The 24,686-nt window shown below is 47.4% G+C and overlaps 1 protein-coding gene across 3 annotated transcripts in view; it reads right to left on the bottom strand.

Moving 5' to 3' along the window:
* akt1 (v-akt murine thymoma viral oncogene homolog 1) overlaps positions 1-24,686 on the bottom strand; it is a 57,554-nt gene that overhangs the window by 22,238 nt on the left and 10,630 nt on the right. The window contains exon 1 of one of the 3 annotated variants that reach the window (XM_083634180.1): positions 17,455-17,579. The exons of the other annotated variants lie outside the window; for them this stretch is intronic. Within the exon in view, the coding sequence (XP_083490306.1) occupies positions 17,455-17,539 (85 nt within the window). The 5' untranslated portion in view covers positions 17,540-17,579. Of the gene's footprint in view, positions 1-17,454; positions 17,580-24,686 lie in introns of those variants that run through there. 3 annotated transcript variants of the gene reach the window in all.

Here is a 24,686-nt window from a genome sequence, read left to right on the forward strand (position 1 = left end):
CGAGTCCGGCGGAACAACGTTTGGTGGGTTTTTCCCTCATGCTTGTTTTGATGAAATGCAATTACAGCGGCGAGTCGTTTGTCTATTTTAAACGACGAGGCTCGCGAATCAACGTCCACATCAGTCACCCTCACACACAGCGGCCTCCAGAGGATCCAACACGCTTTAGTGTGATTTATCACCAGCCTTCAAGAGACGCACATTTCCTTACTTCAGCACAATGGCACTCACAGACAGGCCTAACATGAAATGAGCCATCGACACAGATGTGCTCAAGTCAACTCGGCTCCAGTCCCAACTCAAGTCAGTCTTTAGGCACAAGTCTCAATCATGTCTCAACGATAAATGTAGAGTCAGGTCAGGTGGTCAGAGCAAATCAAGAGTCCAGTATCAATTCAATATGCTAAAGAAAACGAAATAGCCAGGACTTCTCAATGCAATATGTTTTTAATAGGATAAAAATTTGGTAAGAGCATCATGAGTTTTTTCTCAGTTTCAACTTCAATAAATTCAATCATTGCATACAAATTCAGAAAACAGAATTTAATCATCCAATCCAACAAATGTCATCATTTTCAATCTTAAGTCATTAACACAAACACAAGATGTGTTGTCAAGACTTTAGAAACATTTTCAGCTCATCATAGCACAAGTCCAAGTCAAGTCCCAAGTCATCAGAAGAGAACCCAAGTCAAGTCAAGTCTCAAGTCTTCTCTTCATGCATCAAGTCTCAAGCAGTTGAAAGACTAGAGTCTGACTAGAGTCCAAGTCATGTGACTTGAGTCCAAGTCATGTGACTTGAGTCCCCACCTCAAAAAATTTAAAGATGAATAGTCATTCAAAACCCAAAATAGACGCCATTCAAAAGTGTGTGACACAAAAGTTTCAACTGGGACTTGAACCAAGAACCTGCTCCATAAAGCTTGGCTAAATCTTTCAGAGCGTGCTTCACTGCCAGCGCCCTCCAGACCACATCGAGCCCCGCTCTCCTCAGCCCGGCCCCAGCTGGTGCCTCTGTTCTGTGGTCAGGTTTTGGCTGACCCATATCCCCCAGCTATAGCCCGTGCCAGCCCGCACTGAGGACAGTATGTGCACAATGCAGAGGCTGCAGAGCCCCCTACCTTGGCTCTGACACTGCATCATCCTAACACCATGACATCAGAGAATATGGCAATTAAGCAAGAAGCCTTAAACAGGGTTCCCACACCTTCTTAATCAAATTCAAGGACTTTTCAAGGACTTTCCAGGCCCAATTCCATAAAATTCAAGGGCACACAACACGGCATAGTTTGCAACATGGATCAAGGTTAACAACAGTGAGAATTTTTATAATGAGCACCGGGGCAGGTTCACGCCCCCGTGTTACAGGCACAATTGGCTGTGTCTGAGGGTGGGAATCCGGATTAGGGGTATGTGTCCTGGTCGCTGCACTAGCGCCTCCTCTGGTCGGTCGGGGCGCCTGTTCGGAGCAGAGGGGAACTGGTGGGAATAGTGTGATCCTCCCACGTGCTACATCCTGCCGGTGAAGCTCCCCGCTGTCAGGTGAAAAGAAGCGGCTGGCAACTGCACTTTTATTGGGGGAAGCAGGTGCTAGTCTACAGCTCTCCCCAGATTGGCAGAGGGTGGAGCAGCGGCCCGGCAGAAAAGGGGGAATTGGCCAAGTACAATTGGGGAGAAAATAGGAGAAGAATCATGAAAAAAAAGCTGAATTAAGATGATAGATTCCAAAAAGTGCTGACTCGTTTAACAATTAAATGAAGTGTCTATCTTAAAGTATGCAGGAGCAGTTAGAGTTCAAAGAGGGCAAGGTTTCACCATGAACTGCTGTTTAAAACGAACAGCAGTTGCACCCGGAAGTCTTTTGAAGCAGTTTGTTTACCAGAATTCACAAATTCACAAACTTTCAAGGATTTCAATGAACCCTGTCTAACGGTGCACTTCAGAAGTTTTGGTTTCGGTAGACATTATGGTATTATTGGAAACTCTTTGATCTAGCTAGCACAAGATGCACAAAGTTCAGAGACAGGAATCTGTGTGTGAACTTCCTAATAAAGTGTTCTATAAGGTGAACCTGCAGGTGATCTAAGTGTGCTTACTAACACTGATGACGTGAGTGCAGCAATTCACTGACAGACTGGATGAAGACCTTATGACATAACACACTGATCCAGATGGGCAGAGACAGGTGTTTCTGCCTATGCATGTATGTGTTTGTGTGTAAATACATTTGTGTGTATACTGCCTTGTAGGCACTGTAAGGTATTTGTGTACATACACAGCAGATAACAGCAACATCCACTTTCAATGGCTCAGAGCTTTCCTGTCACGCCGTGCTGACGCACAGCACCTACCAGGAGCGGCTTGACTCGTCATCCACCATGCCTCCAGTGACGCAACCGTGCGTGTGTGGCCGGCATCAGCCAGACATTCCTCCCCACAGAGGTGGCCTCAGTCACATGGTTGTAATGAGAACACAAAGGCCAGTTGGCTACTAGTCCTTCTCTGTCACTACACTATTTAAACAACTGTCACTCTCCCGGAGTTGTGCAATTCCTATATGAAGGGCGTTATGGCCAGTCTTGATGGTCGTCACCGGGGAGAGGAGGCAGTTATGGCCAGTCTTGATGGTCGTCACCGGGGAGAGGAGACAGTTATGGCCAGTCTTGATGGTCGTCACCAGGGAGAGGAGGCAGTTATGGCCAGTCTTGATGGTCGTCACCGGGGAGAGGAGGCAGTTATGGCCAGTCTTGATGGTCGTCACCGGGGAGAGGAGGCAGTTATGGCCAGTCTTGATGGTCGTCACCGGGGAGAGGAGGCAGTTATGGCCAGTCTTGATGGTCGTCACCGGGGAGAGGAGACAGTTATGGCCAGTCTTGATGGTCGTCACCAGGGAGAGGAGGCAGTTATGGCCAGTCTTGATGGTCGTCACCGGGGAGAGGAGGCAGTTATGGCCAGTCTTGATGGTCGTCACCGGGGAGAGGAGGCAGTTATGGCCAGTCTTGATGGTCGTCACCGGGGAGAGGAGGCAGTTATGGCCAGTCTTGATGGTCGTCACCGGGGAGAGGAGGCAGTTATGGCCAGTCTTGATGGTCGTCACCAGGGAGAGGAGGCAGTTATGGCCAGTCTTGATGGTCGTCACCGGGGAGAGGAGGCAGTTATGGCCAGTCTTGATGGTCGTCACCGGGGAGAGGAGGCAGTTATGGCCAGTCTTGATGGTCGTCACCGGGGAGAGGAGGCAGTTGTCTTGATGGTCGTCACCGGGGAGAGGAGGCAGTTATGGCCAGTCTTGATGGTCGTCACTGGGGAGAGGAGGCAGTTATGGCCAGTCTTGATGGTCGTCACCGGGGAGAGGAGGCAGTTATGACCAGTCTTGATGGTCGTCACTGGGGAGAGGAGGCAGTTATGGCCAGTCTTGATGGTCGTCACTGGGGAGAGGAGGCAGTTATGGCCAGTCTTGATGGTCGTCACCGGGGAGAGGAGGCAGTTATGACCAGTCTTGATGGTCGTCACCGGGGAGAGGAGGCAGTTATGGCCAGTCTTGATGGTCGTCACCGGGGAGAGGAGGCAGTTATGACCAGTCTTGATGGTCGTCACCGGGGAGAGGAGGCAGTTATGGCCAGTCTTGATGGTCGTCACCGGGGAGAGGGGGCAGTTGTCTTGATGGTCGTCACCGGGGAGAGGAGGCAGTTATGGCCAGTCTTGATGGTCGTCACTGGGGAGAGGAGGCAGTTGTCTTGATGGTCGTCACCGGGGAGAGGAGGCAGTTATGGCCAGTCTTGATGGTCGTCACCGGGGAGAGGGGGCAGTTGTCTTGATGGTCGTCACCGGGGAGAGGAGGCAGTTATGGCCAGTCTTGATGGTCGTCACTGGGGAGAGGAGGCAGTTGTCTTGATGGTCGTCACTGGGGAGAGGAGGCAGTTATGGCCAGTCTTGATGGTCGTCACTGGGGAGAGGAGGCAGTTATGGCCAGTCTTGATGGTCGTCACTGGGGAGAGGAGGCAGTTATGGCCAGTCTTGATGGTCGTCACCGGGGAGAGGAGGCAGTTATGGCCAGTCTTGATGGTCGTCACCAGGGAGAGGAGGCAGTTATGGCCAGTCTTGATGGTCGTCACTGGGGAGAGGAGGCAGTTATGGCCAGTCTTGATGGTCGTCACTGGGGAGAGGAGGCAGTTATGGCCAGTCTTGATGGTCGTCACCGGGGAGAGGAGGCAGTTATGGCCAGTCTTGATGGTCGTCACCGGGGAGAGGAGGCAGTTATGGCCAGTCTTGATGGTCGTCACTGGGGAGAGGAGGCAGTTATGGCCAGTCTTGATGGTCGTCACCGGGGAGAGGAGGCAGTTATGGCCAGTCTTGATGGTCGTCACCAGGGAGAGGAGGCAGTTATGGCCAGTCTTGATGGTCGTCACTGGGGAGAGGAGGCAGTTATGGCCAGTCTTGATGGTCGTCACTGGGGAGAGGAGGCAGTTATGGCCAGTCTTGATGGTCGTCACCGGGGAGAGGAGGCAGTTATGGCCAGTCTTGATGGTCGTCACCGGGGAGAGGAGGCAGTTATGGCCAGTCTTGATGGTCGTCACCGGGGAGAGGAGGCAGGCCATGCGGAGTGAAATAAACAAGCTCATGATGGAATGTGACACCCAGGCTCCACCTCTAACCCGGGCCTGAGATTAGTGAAATGTGCTACTGTCACATTGTAATTGCTCAAATTCGGGGGGGGGAGGCAATTCCCATTGGTGGAAATTAGAAAAGTGAAATCGGGTGAGGCTTTTGCCAACTTGTATACTGACACATACTGTATCTCTGATTGATATCAAATGAGAGGCGACAAAAGACAAGCCCATTCTTTAGAAACTCAATATCAATTCTTCCGACAAACGACCACATTCATTCATTCCAACAGATGAGCTATGGGGACACACATCCTCAACTACTATGGTCTCTCTCGATTGAGGACATCCTGACTTCCTCCTTTGCGACCACAAACCTGGTCACATGGCAACAGTGGAAAGAGCCACATCCGTCAGTCTGTGTCTGTCTACACCGCTGTGTAGCGCTCCCCCACTGTCTGCGCTGTGCCTAAACAACAAACAACAAACATGACCCGCCGTGTCAGTTTCCTATTTACACATATTTCCTCTTCTGCTATTCTTATTCAGTTCTACTTTCCACACTGCTCCCTTCCTTAAGCATTAATATGGCTAGAAAGTGAAACTGACATCTGAGACGGTGTCTGAACTGTGCTTTTGTGGCAGAATGCAGATATTGTTGCATGTGACAAATCTAACACACAGCTGGGGATAATAATAACTGAACACAGAATTATATCGCTACAGATATAAGTCTGCACAGTGCATGTTATGCAGCTGTAATGTAGGCCAGCAGACTAAAGCATGGCCATATCAATTGACTAACTATATATTAGCACAAATGTCTGATAAAACACCCTTTAAGATTGTTAACCACATCCTTCATACAGTGAGAAACAGACGACAATGTGCTGACAAAGGACAATGGGCTTCATAGCAACAAAGGAGAGCCTTCTGCTTTTAAGTCAGCTCATCATCATAGCGTTCCAGTAAATTAAACGCTTTTGATGTCAGTGTGTTCTCCAAAACAGGAAACTGCCCAATAAAGAGCCAGGCCACAGCCTAGATAAGATAAAACCTACAAACTGTCTCGTTTGCCACTGACAAAACAAACATGAAGAAATACACTGCGCGGCCAAAGAACCGTAACAATTCTAATGTCTTACGTGGAACTCTAGACCGAGGGGGCAGGCTTGCTTGGTTGCATTGACGCCAATGCGAAAGTAGTTCTTTGAATGGCCACTTGAGGGGGGATCTAAAAGGGAGTCAATGCCCATTCACCCCCATGTTAAAATGCCTGAATTTACAGCAGCAATAAACATGTGTACAGCCTGGCACAAAAAAACGGTTTTGGGCTCTATAGCTATTTTCCACCTTTCGGTGGTGAATTTTCATATAACTCACCCATTTAGAGTCAAACTATGTGTTGGCTGTGATTGAAAGGTTGCCTTTCCAGTGATCATGCAGCTTGCCGATCACGAACCAATAGCAGGCGGTGCTTCGGTTCTGCGGGAAACCCCTGGTCCCCTAACCCTAACCCTAAACCCCTGGTCCCCTAACCCTAACCCTAAACCCCTGGTCCCCTAACCCTAACCCTAAACCCCTGGTCTGGCGGCGGCCAAAATGCTAAATTAGAGGCTTCAACAAAACGGGTCTTCACAAAACAATGGGTGATGTCACACTCACACCGTCCATCTCCCTAAGTCTATGCTCAAGACATCTGGCTGAACTCAGTCCATCTCCTCCTAAATCTATGCTCAAGACATCTGGCTGAACTCAGTCCATCTCCTCCTAAGTCTATGCTCAAGACATCTGGCTGAACTCAGTCCATCTCCCTAAGTCTATGCTCAAGACATCTGGCTGAACTCAGTCCATCTCCCTAAGTCTATGCTCAAGACATCTGGCTGAACTCAGTCCATCTCCCTAAGTCTATGCTCAAGACATCTGGCTGAACTCAGTCCATCTCCCTAAGTCTATGCTCAAGACATCTGGCTGAACTCAGCCCATCTCCTAAGTCTATGCTCAAGACATCTGGCTGACCTCAGTCCATCTCCTAAGTCTATGCTCAAGAAGACATCTGGCTGAACTCAGTCCATCTCCTAAGTCTATGCTCAAGAAGACATCTGGCTGAACTCAGTCCATCTCCCTAAGTCTATGCTCAAGAAGGCATCTGGCTGAACTCAGTCCATCTCCTAAGTCTATGCTCAAGACATCTGGCTGAACTCAGTCCATCTCCTAATTCTATGCTCAAGACATCTGGCTGAACTCAGTCCATCTCCTAAGTCTATGCTCAAGAAGACATCTGGCTGAACTCAGTCCATCTCCTAAGTCTATGCTCAAGAAGACATCTGGCTGAACTCAGTCCATCTCCTAAGTCTATGCTCAAGAAGACATCGGGCTGAACTCAGTCCATCTCCTAAGTCTATGCTCAAGAAGACATCTGGCTGAACTCAGTCCATCTCCTAAGTCTATGCTCAAGAAGACATCTGGCTGAACTCAGTCCATCTCCTAAGTCTATGCTCAAGACATCTGGCTGAACTCAGTCCATCTCCTAAGTCTATGCTCAAGAAGACATCTGGCTGAACTCAGTTCATCTCCTACATCTATGCTCAAGACATCTGGATGAACTCAGTTCATCTCCTACGTCTATGCTCAAGACATCTGGCTGAACTCAGTCCATCTCCCTAAGTCTATGCTCAAGACATCTGGATGAACTCAGTCCATCTCCCTAAGTCTATGCTCAAGAAGACATCTGGCTGAACTCAGTCCATCTCCTAAGTCTATGCTCAAGACATCTGGCTGAACTCAGTCCATCTCCTAAGTCTATGCTCAAGACATCTGGCTGAACTCAGTCCATCTCCTAAGTCTATGCTCAAGACATCTGGCTAACTCAGTCCATCTCCTAAGTCTATGCTCAAGAAGACATCTGGCTGAACTCAGTCCATCTCCTAAGTCTATGCTCAAGACATCTGGCTGAACTCAGTCCATCTCCTAAGTCTATGCTCAAGACATCTAGTTGAACTCACAACTAAACAGGACAGAGGGAGTAAATGGTGAATGGGATGAGGGTGACTTGACATGGGATGAGGGATGAGAGGACTAGCGGGGATGAGAAAGCTACGCAGTGTGAGAGCAGAGTTGTGCTGAGCGGAGTGGTAGTGAGACAGATCACTACATATGTTCACCACATATGCAGGCGGCGTCAGCACAAGCCAAGTGTGTATGAGCCATGCGTACGGGTGTATGGATGCAGGGGGGGCCCATGCGAAGAGCTGTCAGGCCCTGATAGAGTGTCTTTACATGACAAGCAGCTGCTGAGGTCTGGGATGCACGCTGGGCAAAGTGGAAAATAATGAAGCAAGAACCGCTGCCAAACACAACAGAATTCATCTTTATTTGCCAACTGCTGTATGGCCCTGTGTGTGTGGACAGCTCCAGCATGCCACGGCCACACCCTCCATACCCCATACACACACACCCAGGAACACTTAGGGAGGAGGGGAGAAGAGGTTTGACCACAGCTGTACATGTTGGGGGATTGTCTTGTTTACTGGTGTGTGTGTGTGTGTGTGTGTGTGTGTGTGTGTGTGTGTGTGTGTGTGTGTGTGTGTGTGTGTGTGTGTGTGTGTGTGTGTGTGTGTGTGTGTGTGTTTGCAGAGCTTGAACTCTGATGAATCACAAACACTGTATAATGTACAGGTGCATCTCAATAAATTAGAATATTGTGGAAAAAGTTCAATATTGTAGACTCACGGTGTCACACTCTAATCAGCTAATTCACATTTGCATTTCACTTGGAAATCAAGGTCCCACAGTCTGGAGGAAGAGTAGAGAGGCACATAATCCAAGATGCTTGAAAGTCGAGTGTGAAGTTTCCACAGTCAGTGATGATTTGGGGTGCCGTGTCACCTGATGGTGTTGGTCCACTGTGTTTTGTCAAGTCCAAAGTCAACGCAGCAGTCTACCAGGACATTTTAGAGCACTTCATGCTTCCTTCTGCTGACAAGCTTTATGGAGATGCTGATTTCATTTTCCAGTAGGACTTGGCACCTCCCCACACTGCCAAAAGTACCAAAAACTGGTTTAATGACCATGGTATTACTGTGCTTGATTGGCCAGCAAACACGCCTGAGCTGAACTCCATAGAGAATCTATTGGGTATTGTCAAGAGGAAGATGAGAGACACCAGACCCAACAATGCAGATGAAGGCCACTATCAAAGCAAGCTGGGCTTCCAGAACACCTCAGCAGTGCCACAGGCTGATCACCTCCATGCCGCCGCATTGATGCAGTCATTCGTGCAAAAGGAGCCCCGACCAAGTAGATACCTGTACATGAACATAGTTTTCAGAAGGCCGACATTTCTGTATTAAAAATAATTTTCTTTGATTGGTCTTATGTAATATTCAAATTTTCTGAGATACTGAATTTTGGGTTTTCATTAGCTGTAAGCCATAATTATTAACACATTCACTGCCAACAACGTATGAACACGTTTTCAGAATCCAGCTGTTCCCTGCCAACAACGTGTTTACACGTTTTTGGCATCGATTTTTTTTTTTTGACGGTGGGTTGTGCATCTAACCCTTTTACATCTCTTATATAATTATTGGAGCCACCGAACGTTTACAACCCATTCCACCGACCCACTAAGTGGCAACAGTGCTCTCCTGGCTAGAGGAAGGAAAGCATTTTTTTTAACTTGTCACGCCATTCTCAGCCCAGCCATTCTCATGAAAAATGGATGGGGGAAAACGCTTTTCGCGCTGATTGCTGGCGATGCGGGATTGCAAATTTACATAATAGATTCAGCCGATCTACTATGATCGGGTGATAGATTACAGGTGGAGGAACACACTTTGAAACACGCAGCATAAATATGACCAGAATCGCAAAAGCTTCTCTCAACCAAAACTCCAAACGAGCGAGTCCATCCCGACTTCCTCAAACAGCGGCCGTGCAGACATGCAGGCACAGGAGAGCAGCAAAGCACTGACTGGTGACAAGCTTGTCCGCCCACGGAGGGAGGAGTTGAAGCAACTCGAGAGGGAGGGAGAGAGAGAGAGAGAGAGAGAGAGAGAGAGAGAGGGAGGGAGAGCGAGAGGGAGGGAGAGAGAGAGAGAGAGCGAGAGGGGGAGGGAGAGAGAGAGAGAGAGAGCCAAAAATGAATGGTTAAAGTGACTGTTCCATCCAATTTCACAAAAAGCCGTTTATCTCTGAATATTCTTTCTGACGCTAAAACCATGCTGTATTCAACTGCTAATGCTTACATAACTACTAACTCTACAAACTAACTCTTTTAGACAGAGAAAGTACACATTCTATTAGTACTTTTGAGATATTGTATGTTCACAAACTCCAAGCTGAAACGAATCCTCGGCTCTTGTAAAATGAGCCATAATCCTCAAAAAACGGCTTGGCAGAAGCTACCTACAGCAAAAAAAAACGGCTGGCAGTCAATGTGTTAAAATATAATAAAAAATAAAATATGACATATTAAAATAAATATTTCACTTTGTGTGTAATGAATCTATGATATATGAGAGTTGCACTTTTTGAATTCAATTACTGAAATAAATGAACTTTTCCACGATATTCAAATTGATTGAGATGCACCTGTAACAGGCAATGTACACCAGATGCGTTTAATATGGCTGCGTTGCGGATCCGGTAAAACTGCCGGATCGACTGCCCATGTTAATAGATGGGCGATACATGCGGTACGGAAAAATTACGCATCGGATCCCGCATACGTCTGACAGATTACATGAGTGTGGGTCTGTTTGCAGTCGTACTGCATCTGTTCCGGAGGCGGTGTACCAAAGACGATGGGATTCAAGCAAGACGGCCCAACTTCAACTCACTTCGTGTCATTTTGTCACGTGGGTTTTGCCCATGGTTTTCCACGGACATGCCCACTTCGGCAGGTCTGAGTCAATGGTTGACCACGCCCATTTAGGAGACTTGCTGCTACCATTTGTTAGAATTGGCGGAGCCTGCGGTGACCCATCTATAGTAATATAATATCTATGGGTGTACACTGCCTGTTAGTTTACCCATAATGGTCTGTGATGTGACAAGGCAGCACAGCAGAGCACAGAGGAAAACCCTTGTCCTTTACACAAGAAAAGAGACACAAAATAGTAGTAATGGTTAACATTTATTAACAATGAAGCACCAGAGTGAATCGTCCCAATCCAGATGCTGAAACGACTGAAAAACCCCAGCAAATACTTAACGTCCACTGTGCAACCTTACAACTCAGAACGCTTGCACCTGATTCCCGAGGTCATTTGTGAGAGAAAGAGGCGGCAGCGGGGATTAAAATTTACATTAATGCTTCCTTTCAACAGTGAAGCTATTTGCAAGTCAACTTGGCTTAAGAGGCCCTAACAGTACAGACAGCCAGGCAGGCTCATTGAGGGGTCGATAAAGAAAGGGAAGAAAATGCGGAAGGTTTAGAGAGAGGAGGGAGAACACAGAGTGACAGAGGTTAGTGGAGGCTTTAGAGAGGAGGGAGAGAGCAGAGTGACAGAGGTTAGTGGAGGCTTTAGAGAGGAGGGAGAGAGCAGAGTGACAGAGGTTAGTGGAGGCTTTAGAGAGGAGGGAGAGAGCAGAGTGACAGAGGTTAGTGGAGGCTTTAGAGAGGAGGGAGAGAGCAGAGTGACAGAGGTTAGTGGAGGCTTTAGAGAGGAGGGAGAGAGCATAGTGACAGAGGTTAGTGGAGGCTTTAGAGAGGAGGGAGAGAGCAGTGTGACAGAGGTTAGTGGAGGCTTTAGAGAGGAGGGAGAGAGCAGAGTGACAGAGGTTAGTGGAGGCTTAGAGAGGAGGGAGAGAGCAGAGTGACAGAGGTTAGTGGAGGCTTTAGAGAGAGGAGGGAGAGAGCAGAGTGACAGAGGTTAGTGGAGGCTTTAGAGAGGAGGGAGAGAGCAGAGTGACAGAGGTTAGTGGGGGCTTTAGAGAGAGGAGGGAGAGAGCAGAGTGACAGAGGTTAGTGGAGGCTTAGAGAGGAGGGAGAGAGCAGAGTGACAGAGGTTAGTGGAGGCTTTAGAGAGGAGGGAGAGAGCAGAGTGACAGAGGTTAGTGGAGGCTTTAGAGAGAGGAGGGAGAGAGCAGGGTGACAGAGGTTAGTGCAGGCTTTAGAGAGAGGAGGGAGAGAGCAGAGTGACAGAGGTTAGTGGAGGCTTTAGAGAGGAGGGAGAGAGCAGAGTGACAGAGGTTAGTGGAGGCTTTAGAGAGAGGAGGGAGAGAGCAGAGTGACAGAGGTTAGTGGAGGCTTTAGAGAGAGGAGGGAGAGAGCAGAGTGACAGAGGTTAGTGGAGGCTTTAGAGAGAGGAGGGAGAGAGCAGAGTGACAGAGGTTAGTGGAGGCTTTAGAGAGGAGGGAGAGAGCAGAGTGACAGAGGTTAGTGGAGGCTTTAGAGAGAGGAGGGAGAGAGCAGAGTGACAGAGGTTAGTGGAGGCTTAGAAAGAGGAGGGAGAGAGCAGAGTGACAGAGGTTAGTGGAGGCTTTAGAGAGAGGAGGGAGAGAGCAGAGTGACAGAGGTTAGTGGAGGCTTAGAAAGAGGAGGGAGAGAGCAGAGTGACAGAGGTTAGTGGAGGCTTAGGGGCACTTTACACGAGGACGGTTTCCTATGGAAACGGGGAATTATTTTATCGTTAGTGCCTCCCTTTTAGACGGCGACGGCGAATTCGCGCTTAGGAAACGACACATTTTAAAACCACCCTCCAGAGTGAAATTGTTTGATACGCTTCCCGCTGAGCGCTCCATGTAATCACTTTGGAACGGCACATTTCAGAAACTCTGACGTGCCTGCACAGGCGACACACGCGATGCCGTGCGCGAGTTGGCAACCAAATAAAACGTCAGTATGAATTAAGTTTGGCAACATTCAGAAGTAAGCTACACTGCGGCCAACTTCAGTTACATGTTCATAACGTTACTGCTGCGAGGAGCCGATGGCTGTACCCGGTCGGCATTTAACGTTATAGTTACAAAGCACGTCGACAGTGTTTTCTCACTGCCAGTAGCAGTAGGGTGACAGATCACAGTCAGCGCTCCCGGTCCTCGCTGCTCGTTAAAGATTTCCAATAGGCGTTATTCTGATAAACTGGTCACATATATGTTACATTCTCACCCGACAAATATTAAAACTTTAACAGTTTGGGGTTTTTGTTTAGCTTGAAAAAAGCTTTTTGGCAAGTGTAAATGACTGCGGAAAGTGTACTCTACTTCCACGTTTAAAGCGAAATTACGTCATGCAGTAAGCGTCCTTGTATGGGCAAAGAATAAGGTGATCACACTGCCACCTAGCGACCTGGCATGTACATTACGGCGTTTAAAAAATTCAACAGCGCTCATGTAAACAGGGAGAAGGTGTGAAGGAAAAGGTGTGAAGGAAACGCTATTGTGTCGTTTCTTTCAGAAACTGTCCTTGTGTAAAGGGCCCCTTAGAGAGGAGGGAGAGAGCAGAGTGACAGAGGTTAGTGGAGGCTTTAGAGAGGAGGGAGAGAGCAGAGTGACAGAGGTTAGTGGAGGCTTTAGAGAGAGGAGGGAGAGAGCAGAGTGACAGAGGTTAGTGGAGGCTTTAGAGAGGAGGGAGAGAGCAGAGTGACAGAGGTTAGTGGAGGCTTTAGAGAGGTTAGTGGAGGCTTTAGAGAGGAGGGAGAGAGCAGTGTGACAGAGGTTAGTGGAGGCTTTAGAGAGGAGGGAGAGAGCAGAGTGACAGAGGTTAGTGGAGGCTTTAGAGAGGAGGGAGAGAGCAGAGTGACAGAGGTTAGTGGAGGCTTTAGAGAGGAGGGAGAGAGCAGAGTGACAGAGGTTAGTGGAGGCTTTAGAGAGGAGGGAGAGAGCAGAGTGACAGAGGTTAGTGGAGGCTTTAGAGAGGAGGGAGAGAGCAGAGTGACAGAGGTTAGTGGAGGCTTTAGAGAGAGGAGGGAGAGAGCAGAGTGACAGAGGTTAGTGGAGGCTTTAGAGAGGAGGGAGAGAGCAGAGTGACAGAGGTTAGTGGAGGCTTTAGAGAGGAGGGAGAGAGCAGAGTGACAGAGGTTAGTGGAGGCTTTAGAGAGGAGGGAGAGAGCAGAGTGACAGAGGTTAGTGGAGGCTTTAGAGAGGAGGGAGAGAGCACAGTGACAGAGGTTAGTGGAGGCTTTAGAGAGGAGGGAGAGAGCAGAGTGACAGAGGTTAGTGGAGGCTTTAGAGAGGAGGGAGAGAGCAGAGTGACAGAGGTTAGTGGAGGCTTTAGAGAGCAGAGTGACAGAGGTTAGTGGAGGCTTTAGAGAGGAGGGAGAGAGCAGAGTGACAGAGGATAGTGGAGGCTTAGAGAGGAGGGAGAGAGCAGAGTGACAGAGGTTAGTGGAGGCTTTAGAGAGGAGGGAGAGAGCAGAGTGACAGAGGATAGTGGAGGCTTAGAGAGGAGGGAGAGAGCAGAGTGACAGAGGTTAGTGGCTGTTTCTGCTCTGTCCGTCTCTACGTGACCACGGCAGGAATGTGGAGGTCCCAGCTGCTGTGTTTTGTTGGCTCTTTAATAAGACGCATCATGCAACATTCATGGCCCCCCAAAAGAGAGGCCATGGCATCCTGGTGGCTCAAAGCACAAGCGATGTATCCCAGACGACCTAGATTCAAATCCAGCCTAGACTGTTGCATGTCCTCCCGTTCTCTTTCCTGTCTATCTCTGTTTTGAACTGATTAATAAAGGCCAAAATGTCCAAAATAGTCTTAAAAAAATGCATCACACACACACACACACACGCACACGCACACGCACGCGCATACACACACACACACACACACACACACACACACACACAGTGAGAGGAACCAAGAGAGAGACAGACAAAATGTGCCTCTCTCAGTGCCCACACCCAGTGGTTGGACTTCCTGAGGGGGGCTGCTGTTTTGTCCCTGTCTGGCCATTCATGGGTTGGGGATGAGAGGAAGGGAGCCAGTGGCAACTGCATAAACTCTGTGTGTGTGTGTGTGTGTGTGTGTGTGTGTGTGTGTGTGTGTGTGTGTGTGTGTTGGTGTTTGAGTGGTGAGAATCGGATGAAGGGGGGGGGGGGGTAGGCGGAGGTTGAGGATTAGGGAATTAGAACTCCAAAGCGAGGGGGGGAGGGGGCTGTGTCTTTTGTTGGTTTTTCAGCCGCCCCCTCCCTCCATCCCTTCAGCCCCTTTCTGCTGGGCCCTGCCTGTAGGCTGCAGCTGCGGCCTGCCACCCTGTGCCCTGCATCTCAATGAGGCTCCAGAGGAGAGGGGGCTCCCTGATGGAGGGGTCACCGCTGAGCCCCCGGCGCCCCCCCACCATCCCCTGCTTTGAGACAGAGTGCTGCCCGGACACCCATCTACCCCCATTTGCCCCTCTCCCCGTGACCATATAAGGCAGTCCCAGGCAGGCACACAACAGGCTGGCTCACATGCCATCCTAAACGCCCAGGAGTTTGGGCTCCTTCATTTTATCTTCCCTTCGACCCCCCCCCCCCCCCTGCTGTCCCCACCCCCCACCCCTCCTGCTGTCCAAACCCCCCCCACCCCTCCTGCTGTCCCCCTCTCTTCTCCGATCCTCAGTTGTTGGCCCCCCTCTCTCTCTCCGTTTGTCTCTCTCTCTCCCCCATGCAGCTGGATGGGGACTCCACTGCCAGGGCTTTGGCAGCAGCATCAACAGGTCAGGGAGAAGGGCCGCCCCCAGCCTCCAATGCAGCCCTGTCTGTCTCTTCCCCCCATCCCTCTCTCTCTCTCTCTCTCCCCGTCACTGTGGTTGCTGCTGCTGCCGCAACAGGAAAACAGACAGGGTGATGGGGGGGGGGTTGTGATGGAGGCTGCCCCTCTTTCTCACGCTCATAAGAAAGCCCTCACTTCTTCTCTGTGGCGAGTGACACCTGCTGATTACCATAGAGACACTGTGGGAAGTTCCCCCCTGCCTTACTGGGGCTGAGATTTGCCCCCTCTCCCTGGGTAAACAAGCAGTCCATGGATTAGTTAACTGGGTTACTGCATGGCAAACAAATAAACACTCATTATTTAGTGCAAATTAGTGCCAATTAACTCTCAATGACCAGTGATCTAACACCCTCACACAAACAAAGACTCAAATAAAAGGGAACTGTTTTTTCAGAGACAGGTAAACACCAGCTGTTGAATATTATCAAGACTGACTTCCCTTCTCAAATTATAGCATTTTGCTGTGATCCACCATGAATCACTGACGTGGACGAGGCCTCTGGACAGTTCACAGAGTGCGTTCCAAGCTCCAGAATAGGCTGATGTGGCGGATGTGACAGGGATCTCAGCATACAGTCAAGTCTTAGTCTGCAGACAGCTGAGCATCCCTGCTTGAACGGCCCACGCTCTCTGCCACTCCCTTTAGCTCTCCCTCTCTTCCAACTGGAGAGAGGTGCCTTTAGCTCTCCCTCTCTTCCAACTGGAGAGAGGTGCCTTTAGCTCTCCCTCTCTTCCAACTGGAGAGAGGTGCCTTTAGCTCTCCCTCTCTTCCAACTGGAGAGAGGTGCCTTTAGCTCTCCCTCTCTTCCTACTGGAGAGAGGTGCCTTTAGCTCTCCCTCTCTTCCAACTGGAGAGAGGTGCCTTTAGCTCTCCCTCTCTTCCAACTGGAGAGAGGTGCCTTTAGCTCTCCCTCTCTTCCAACTGGAGTAGGGATGGGCATCGAATTTCGAATTTTCGAATAATCGTTGTTATTATCAAGGTCGACTTTTATTATTGAAAGTCGAAATTCGAAATTCGAAAAAAAAAAAGTTTTTTTTTTTTGTGTGAGTGAAATGTTGCATTGTCTCCCCTGATTCTAAGTATAGTCGAATCGCTTGGTTTGAGCAAGTAAAACAATTTTTATAAGCATTTTAAGCAAGGTTTATGGAAAAATGAATGGCGGATGAAATCCCATAAAGAGGGAGAGGGGGTGACTTTGGCACCCCTTTGGCACTCAGACCTGAGCCTACTAAATATTTAATGAACCACTCATGATTGTCAAAACTGTTTTTTATTTTCGAAAATGTCAATGTCATGTCACATGTTCTTTACTTCAGTGGTGCAATGCTTGTTTGAGCTAAAAATCCACAGCAGAAGCTTTTTCTATTAATTAATAAAGCCTTAGACTTAGAATCAGGGGAGACAATGCAACATTTCACTCACACAAAAAAAAAAAAAATTACATTCCCCCCTCCCCGAATTTCGATTAAAAGTCGACTTTGGCCAGCGAATTTCGAATAGTGTTTTTGCTAGAAATGCCTATCCCTACTGGAGAGAGGTGCCTTTAGCTCTCCCTCTCTTCCAACTGGAGAGAGGTGCCTTTAGCTCTCCCTCTCTTCCAACTGGAGAGAGGTGCCTTTAGCTCTCCCTCTCTTCCAACTGGAGAGAGGTGCCAGTGATGTGATTGATGTCGGAGACGGGGGAGCTTTTCGCTGGTCCCAACCAGCTTCCGCCGTGGGTCTGTGTTGTCAGCGGGGTCATTATCCTCGCAATAGGGTGGTGAGGGGGTGGGTGGGGTCTGTGCCCTGGAAGTGTGTGTGTGTGTGTGTGTGGGGGGGGGGGGGGGAAGGGGGGGGGGGGTGAGACGAAAAAGCGGGAGGAGTTAATACAGACAAGAGGAAGACAGAAATGACGAGCGTAATGAAATGAAAGAGACAAAAGAGGAAAGAGAGAGAGAGCAACAGAGAGAGACGGAGTGAGCGAGCAGGAGGACTCTGCACAGCAAAGTAAGCACGCAGCGGGCTCGCGGCGAGAGGAGACGAGTGACGGAGGGTGCCACCTCCCTCGGCCTCCTGGTCCCCCCGCCATGCCGGCCAGGCTGGCTGCCGACAGCTGCACCCCGGCAATTTACTTCTCTCCACCACATTTAGCAGGAAGACTGCTTCCCATTACCCAGAGCAGGGGGTCCACGATGACGGCCAGACACCCCAGCCAGAACCCTGGCTTCCTGGGGTGACACCCTCTGCTGCTGGACCATGCCTCTGGGGCTTCGCTCCCAACTCGGTCTGGCACTCCAAGTCCCACTGCTGTTGCTACGGTCGGCTGCTGCCTGAGTGTCTAACCACCAGAGTTGGGGAAGTTATTTGTAATGAAGTTATAAGAAATCTACACATGATGATGCTATAAATTACCTTTTCAGTCAAACAAATGAGTTACACCCTTCATCACCAATGAATGATACACACTAGGGTTGTAGCGGTACTAAATTTCTGTTTCGGTGCCGGTACCAATTTGTATTTCGATACTTTTCGATACTTTTCGATACTTTTTGTAAAAAAAAAAGTGAAACTGTCCAATGTCAAGATTTGGCTTTATTTTAAGAGTTTGGGAACAATTACACCAATAAATTGGTGTGGCATTTAAATGCTGAACAAAACAAACCTTTTGAGCAGTGAGAATACCGGTAAGTAAAATAAAGTAATGCCAGTGAAAATAAAATGACCATAAAACACTAGCCTATAGCAGCAAAAACTCAGAGAAACACCAATAACAACAATAAATAAATAATTGGTGGCATTTAAATTCTGTCTAACTTTTACTTGTCAAATAAGTACACACTCAGTAACATAACACAAATCTTTTGAACAGTGGGAAATGGGAATAAGTAAAATAAATAAAATAAATAAAATAAATAAAATAAATAATAATATAATAAAACACTATAGCAGCAGAAACTCAAATCTTTTTTTCTTCAACAAGCAGCATAACTGGCTTCATATTCCCATTCTGTCCCCCAGCCTACTCAGTCTAAACCCTAGTTCTCCTATGGGTGGTAGACAGACTCACTGTTTGGCTGACTCTCAGTTTACTCACTCAGTCCCTCCCATCCCAATGTCTTCTTCAGGTTCCTAGCCAAGAAAACGAGGGTGTCAACATGTTCCTCGGTCAGTCTAGATCTTGTTGGACTGCAGATATTCCCAGAAGTACTGAAAACACGTTCAGATGCACAGCTTGATGCTGGAATACAGAGATATTGTCTAGCAAACTGAGCTAAGATGGGCAGGTCTGTCTGGTGTTGCTTCCACCATGCCAGGGGATCCTCTGCAGGGCTGATGTCTCTAAATTGTTTATACTCAGTAATCTCAACTTCCAGTTTAGCACTTCTTGTCATGGGTGGGGCATTCAGGCAGTATTACTCACAGTTTACATCTAACGTTATGTAGGCTACTTTCACGCATACTTCAGTCAGGGTTATCGACAGTCCATATTATTGCCTCTGCACGTTTCCCGACGCTACAGTGAGCGCTCGTTAACTAACGTTACTGCGGAGTCCGCTGTAAACGTTAGTACAGCGGAGTCCGCTGTAACGTTAGTACAGCGGAGTCCGCTGTAACGTTAGTTAACGAGCGCATTTTCTCACTGTAGCGTCGGGAAACGTGCAGAGGCAATAATATGGACTGTCGATAACCCTGACTGAAGTATGCGTGAAAGTAGCCTACATAACGTTAGATGTAAACTGTGAAAGGGCACAGCTGCTGCACCCGATCTACTCCACCCCATCGAATGGGGACATTTTGAAGCAATTCCTTTCCATTGAATGAGGTGATTCATAGTAGATCGGCTGGCTGCTGCTACTAACTGGGCTGGGAGAGGCTTTGTGTTTAGCCATAGCCTACTTTGCTAGTTTGCTTTTAATGTGCGCGGGTCTGCTCAGTGCTCAGCTGCTTTTTTTCCTCAAACTCTTTTCCTCACCGCTTGACATGTGGATATGACGTCACTCACTCCAGCGCATTTCTTAAAGAGACAGGCTCATATTGACCATTATCAGTCATAGCAGCGGTCGGAAAAGTACCGGGTCTTTTTAAATCTTAGTATAGAACCTGTTCTACAGCAATAGTACCGCGGTTCGGGGGTAGTACCGGTAGTACCTACATCCCTAATACACACACACTTTTCTCACTCTCTTTGCTCTCTAAAATAAACCCCTTTTATGTATTGCTATGTTATGTATGCTATGTATTCTTTGCTTCATGATTCTTCTTCGGTCACAAGATGGAATATTTTAACGTACTATGGTATGTTAAGGGCACTTACAAACTAACGGGATGCTTTTATTGTGAAGTACGTATAGGAAGTGAAATGTGTTTCGCTTGCTAGCTTGATTAGCAGTGAGATTAGCTACTTCTCTCACTGAAACAAGTCGAGACAACATCATCTGGGGATATATGGAGATATTTGCAGCGAACCAGTTACAAACGCTGCAGAAAAGTCCGCAAAGTAGAGAAGCAGAAACAGTCAAATAAGGCTGATATCTGAACATACAAACAGGGAAGCGTAGCATTTAGGTGGGGGCACAGTTTCCCCAAATAGAAAAACTACACAAAGGGGCTTTAAGCTTATTCTTATGGATAGGCATGTCAGCTAAAAGGCACAAAATGTAACTGTACTTCTTCACACATTTTACTTTCTGTGGAGTTGAATGAGCGGCATTATTTATTCATTTGGATTCACTTAGACAAAACAGCCTGTGCACATCATCATGTAAATAAAAGGAGTGTATGACTTTCATAGTGGGTGCAGTCTGGTTTCACTTCACGACAACAGTACATACACTATAAGTTTAATTAGGGAGGTACACACAACTAACTTCATGTAATCACACTACTGAAAGTTTAAAAGTAATGCATTGCTTAACTTAGTTACTCATTAAAGTAATGTTATTACTGTAACTTAACAACATACATAAGTTATCCACAAGCTTCAGGATAACAAGCAGAATGGTTTTAGGATAAATTTAATTTGATTTAGTTGGTAGTTAGTCAGTAAAAGACTTTAAAATAGTTCAGTTATTTGTTTATGATGAATATTTCTTTGTTTCGTTGTAACAAAAGCGGTAATCTAAAAAATATCAGTATCGGTATCGGTATCGGCTATCGGCCAAATTGTTACTTTAAACATCGGTATCGGCCCAGAATTTTGCAACCGGTGCATCCCTACTTGAGACACTTTTCTTATGTGTAAATGTGAAACAACTAGAGACATGTTTCTTATGTAGGTGAAACACCTAGCAAACTAGATCAATGCACTATTGCTACAGTACTGCAGTATGCAGTGTGTGTGTGTGTATACTCTACAGTACTGCAGTATGCAGTGTGTGTATACTCTACAGTACTGCAGTATGCAGTGTGTGTATATTCTACAGTACTGCAGTATGCAGTGTGTGTGTGTGTGTGTGTATACTCTACAGTACTGCAGTATGCAGTGTGTGTATATTCTACAGTACTGCAGTATGCAGCGTGTGTGTATACTCTACAGTACTGCAGTAGGCAGTGTGTGTATACTCTACAGTACTGTAGTATGCAGTGTGTATACTCTACAGTACTGCAGTATGCAGTGTGTGTGTATACTCTACAGTACTGCAGTATGCAGTGTGTGTGTGTGTGTGTATACTCTACAGTACTGCAGTATGCAGTGTGTGTATACTCTACAGTACTGTAGTATGCAGTGTGTATACTCTACAGTACTGCAGTATGCAGTGTGTGTGTATACTCTACAGTACTGCAGTATGCAGTGTGTGTGTATACTCTACAGTACTGCAGTATGCAGTGTGTGTATATACTCTACAGTACTGCAGTATGCAGTGTGTGTATACTCTACAGCAGAGTCCTGCACCGGGTCGGGGTTCCGCGGGGACCCGCCGGGTACCCGCCAAAAAAACGCGGGGGCGGGTAAAAAATACACTTCTGTAAATTGGTGGGTCGGGCGGCGGGTAAAAATTAACTAATGCGGACGGGGGGCGGGTGGAACAACGACAACGTATGAGCCATGTATGTTTTTCTGTTGCACTCAGATGGAGGCAGGGGGTGTGTTTGGCAGGGAGTGTGTGTCTGGCAGGGGGTGTCTGGCAGGGGGTGTGTCTGGCAGCTGGTCTGACTCAAAAGCCGTTTTCACACATGCGTACCGGAAAATTACCTGTAAGTCAATATCGGACATTTCCCTTCACACCTGAGCGCTGCATGTGTGAATATAGTCGTCAAATAGCCTGTATGTTGGGGGGCGGGGGGAGGGGGGAGCTTATTTTGGGGGTCGGCAAAACTCCGATGGTGAAATAAGTTCGCTTGTCACACAATAAATCACACTCGTTTGACTTAAGAGGGCATGTAAGTTGTATCCTTCACATTCGCTAACCAGTCTTTGAACTGAAATCTTTGAAGAAGTTGGGATCCCTGTCTGAGAGAAATCGCCTGGCTGGTTCATGTTTATCCGTTCACCTGCGTCGCGTTGAAGCACTTTTTACAGACTGGCTTCGTTTGATGTGTCCGGGCTTGCCTTCGCTGTCAGCAACGTAAGCAAAATACTTCCACATTTCGCTTCATGCATCTGCTTACAAGCATTGGGCGGCTTGCAAGACTCGAACAAGCCTTTGCCATTTTCGGTGTCTGTGTCCCTGTCGGGCTGGACTGAAGGACTGGCCAGAGTGCGAGCAGAGAGAGAGGGGGGGGGAGCACGCCCACACATGAAGCAGCGCAAATGCACAAAGCGAAATGTGGAAGTAGTTTGCTTTGATGTGCGCGAATGATTAGATGATGCACGCTGGAAGTGAACGTTAAGCAACGTGTGTACACCTCGCCCATGAGAGAAGGACCGGCAAATGACTGAACCCGTTTCACATTTGTGTCCCTTATCGTGGCATACCGCTCTTCTGACTGGCTCGAAACTGGTGAAAAGTCTGCGATGACGGGGTCGCGCTTATACCGGAAAACAACTTTCACACATGAAGGCATTAGACCGCTTTCCGGTCATTTAGCGGTAAAAAGCGCATGTGGGAAGACGCACGTTTTTCGCTTTGTTTACATAACTGGCATCGTTTCAAGTATGCGCATACTGTGCATTGTGTGACGCTATATGGACTGCACAAAACATTCAAAACTCAGCTGCGGGGTCAAGGTGATTGATTGGAGACAATATGAGTCGGACAATATAGTATAATATAGTAGGCTAACGGCGTTAGCCGCCCTCCACTACAGTCAAACATACACACTGGCTGTTTTCATAGCAACAGGCAACAACATGTCATGGATGGATAGCGTGAAAGTGCCGAGGTCTCATCCTAACGTGGATTTACGTTCCTCCAACAGCAATCATAAAGGCAGTATGGATTAGACCGGACATATTGGAAATAGCTGGTAAGTCACTTTGCTTGCTGTAACTGTCTGTGTGTCTGATAGCAGAGCTATCCAGCTGGTTAGTGAGCTAGCAGCTGCTAAAAGCTAATTAACGTACATCAGCTGACGAGTCTCGGCCAGAAAGACTGCTGTTCGCCTCCCGTGTGAAACGGTGGCAGTTTCGTTAGGTTCACTACAAAATGTTTGCACTGCAGATTAACGGTTATTATTAGGGATGGGCATCGAATTTCGAATTTTCGAATAATCGTTGTTATTATCAAGGTCGACTTTTATTATTGAAATTCGAAATTCGGAAAAAAAAAAAAAAAAAATTTTTTTTTTTTTTGAGTGAAATGTTGCATTGTCTCCCCTGATTCTAAGTATAGTCAAATCGCTATAAGCATTTTAAGCAAGGTTTATGGAAAAATGAATGGCGGATGAAATCCCATGAAGAGGGAGAGGGGGTGACTTTGGCACCCCTTTGGCACTCAGACCTGAGCCTACTAAATATTTAATGAACCACAACCACTCATGATTGTCAAAACTGTTTTTTATTTTCGAAAATGTCAATGTAAAAAAAATTAAAAATGTAAAAAAAAAAAAAAAAAAAAAAATTTTTTTTTTTTTTACATTTTTTTTTTTTTTCGAAATTCGAATTAAATTCGAATTTGGCCAGCGAATTTCGAATAGTGTTTTTGCTAGAAATGCCCATCCCTAGTTATTATATATATGCGGTTCCGGATCGGAGCGCGGGTCTCATGTCTGCGGGGCGGGGTGGGTTGCGGTACTGATTGATCATATGTGCGGGTTCGCGGAGCGGGGTCGGTACTGCACGTCGCGGGGCCGGGCGGAACCGGGTCTTGAAAATCAGACCCGCGCAGGACTCTGCTCTACAGTACTGCAGTATGCAGTGTGTGTTTATACTCTACAGTACTGCAGTATGCAGTGTGTGTGTATACTCTACAGTACTGCAGTATGCAGTGTGTGTATACTCTACAGTACTGCAGTATGCCGTGTGTGTATACTCTACAGTACTGCAGTATGCAGTGTGTGTATACTCTACAGTACTGCAGTATGCAGTGTGTGTTTCTGTGTGTGTGCATTCCAACAAGAATGTGTGGCCCACGGCAGCCATAATGAGGGGATGTATAGGAGCCTGGGTGAGCCTAGCAGAGTGCTGGCAGCCAGTCAAAGTAGGGATGCTCCGATATGAAAATTTTGGCCGATGCCGATAACCGATATTAACATTGCTGTTATGGCCGATAACCGATATTTACCGATGTCGATATGATCTGTATAAAACCACATTTTTATGATCATCACATTTTGTACATACTGAAAAACACATGTTAACACTGAATTTGAAAAAGTTATGCATTTCTTTATTTGCAAAGCCTTTGGAAAAGCCCATAAATCCTAGATTTACTGCATTATTTCATATCAACGTGAATAATTTGGCTGATAATGATAACCGATATTAACATTGCAACATCTGACCGATACCGATATGACCGATATGTTAAAAAATGACCAACATCGGCCGATACCGATATGATTGCCGATATATCGTGCATCCCTAAGTCAAAGTCCTCAAGTCTTGAGACAGTCAGCAATGCAGCGTCATGAGACAGCTTTAATCAAGTGGGTCTGCTCCTCTGAAGAGCAAAAACACAGCACACACCTACAACAAGTTCCCTCACTGCAGACACACCTACACCAAGTTCCCTCACTGCAGACACACCTACACCAAGTTCCCTCACTGGAGACACACCTACACCAAGTTCCCTCACTGCAGACACACCTACACCAAGTTCCCTCACTGCAGTGGTTCCCAGCCTTGGGGTCGCCTGGAATTCAAATGGGGTGGCCTGATTTTATTTTGAAAACATTTTGACACCACGCACAATTTAAAACTACCCGAAGACGATTAGGGATCAGAATTCTGAGGGAAAACATCAGAATTCTGAGAAAAAAGTCAGCATACTGTTTCATGTGACGTCACTGATGTTGTACCACAAT

The sequence above is a fragment of the Poromitra crassiceps genome, assembly GCF_964638095.1.
Source record: "Poromitra crassiceps genome assembly, chromosome: 3".
Lineage (NCBI taxonomy): Eukaryota > Metazoa > Chordata > Actinopteri > Beryciformes > Melamphaidae > Poromitra > Poromitra crassiceps.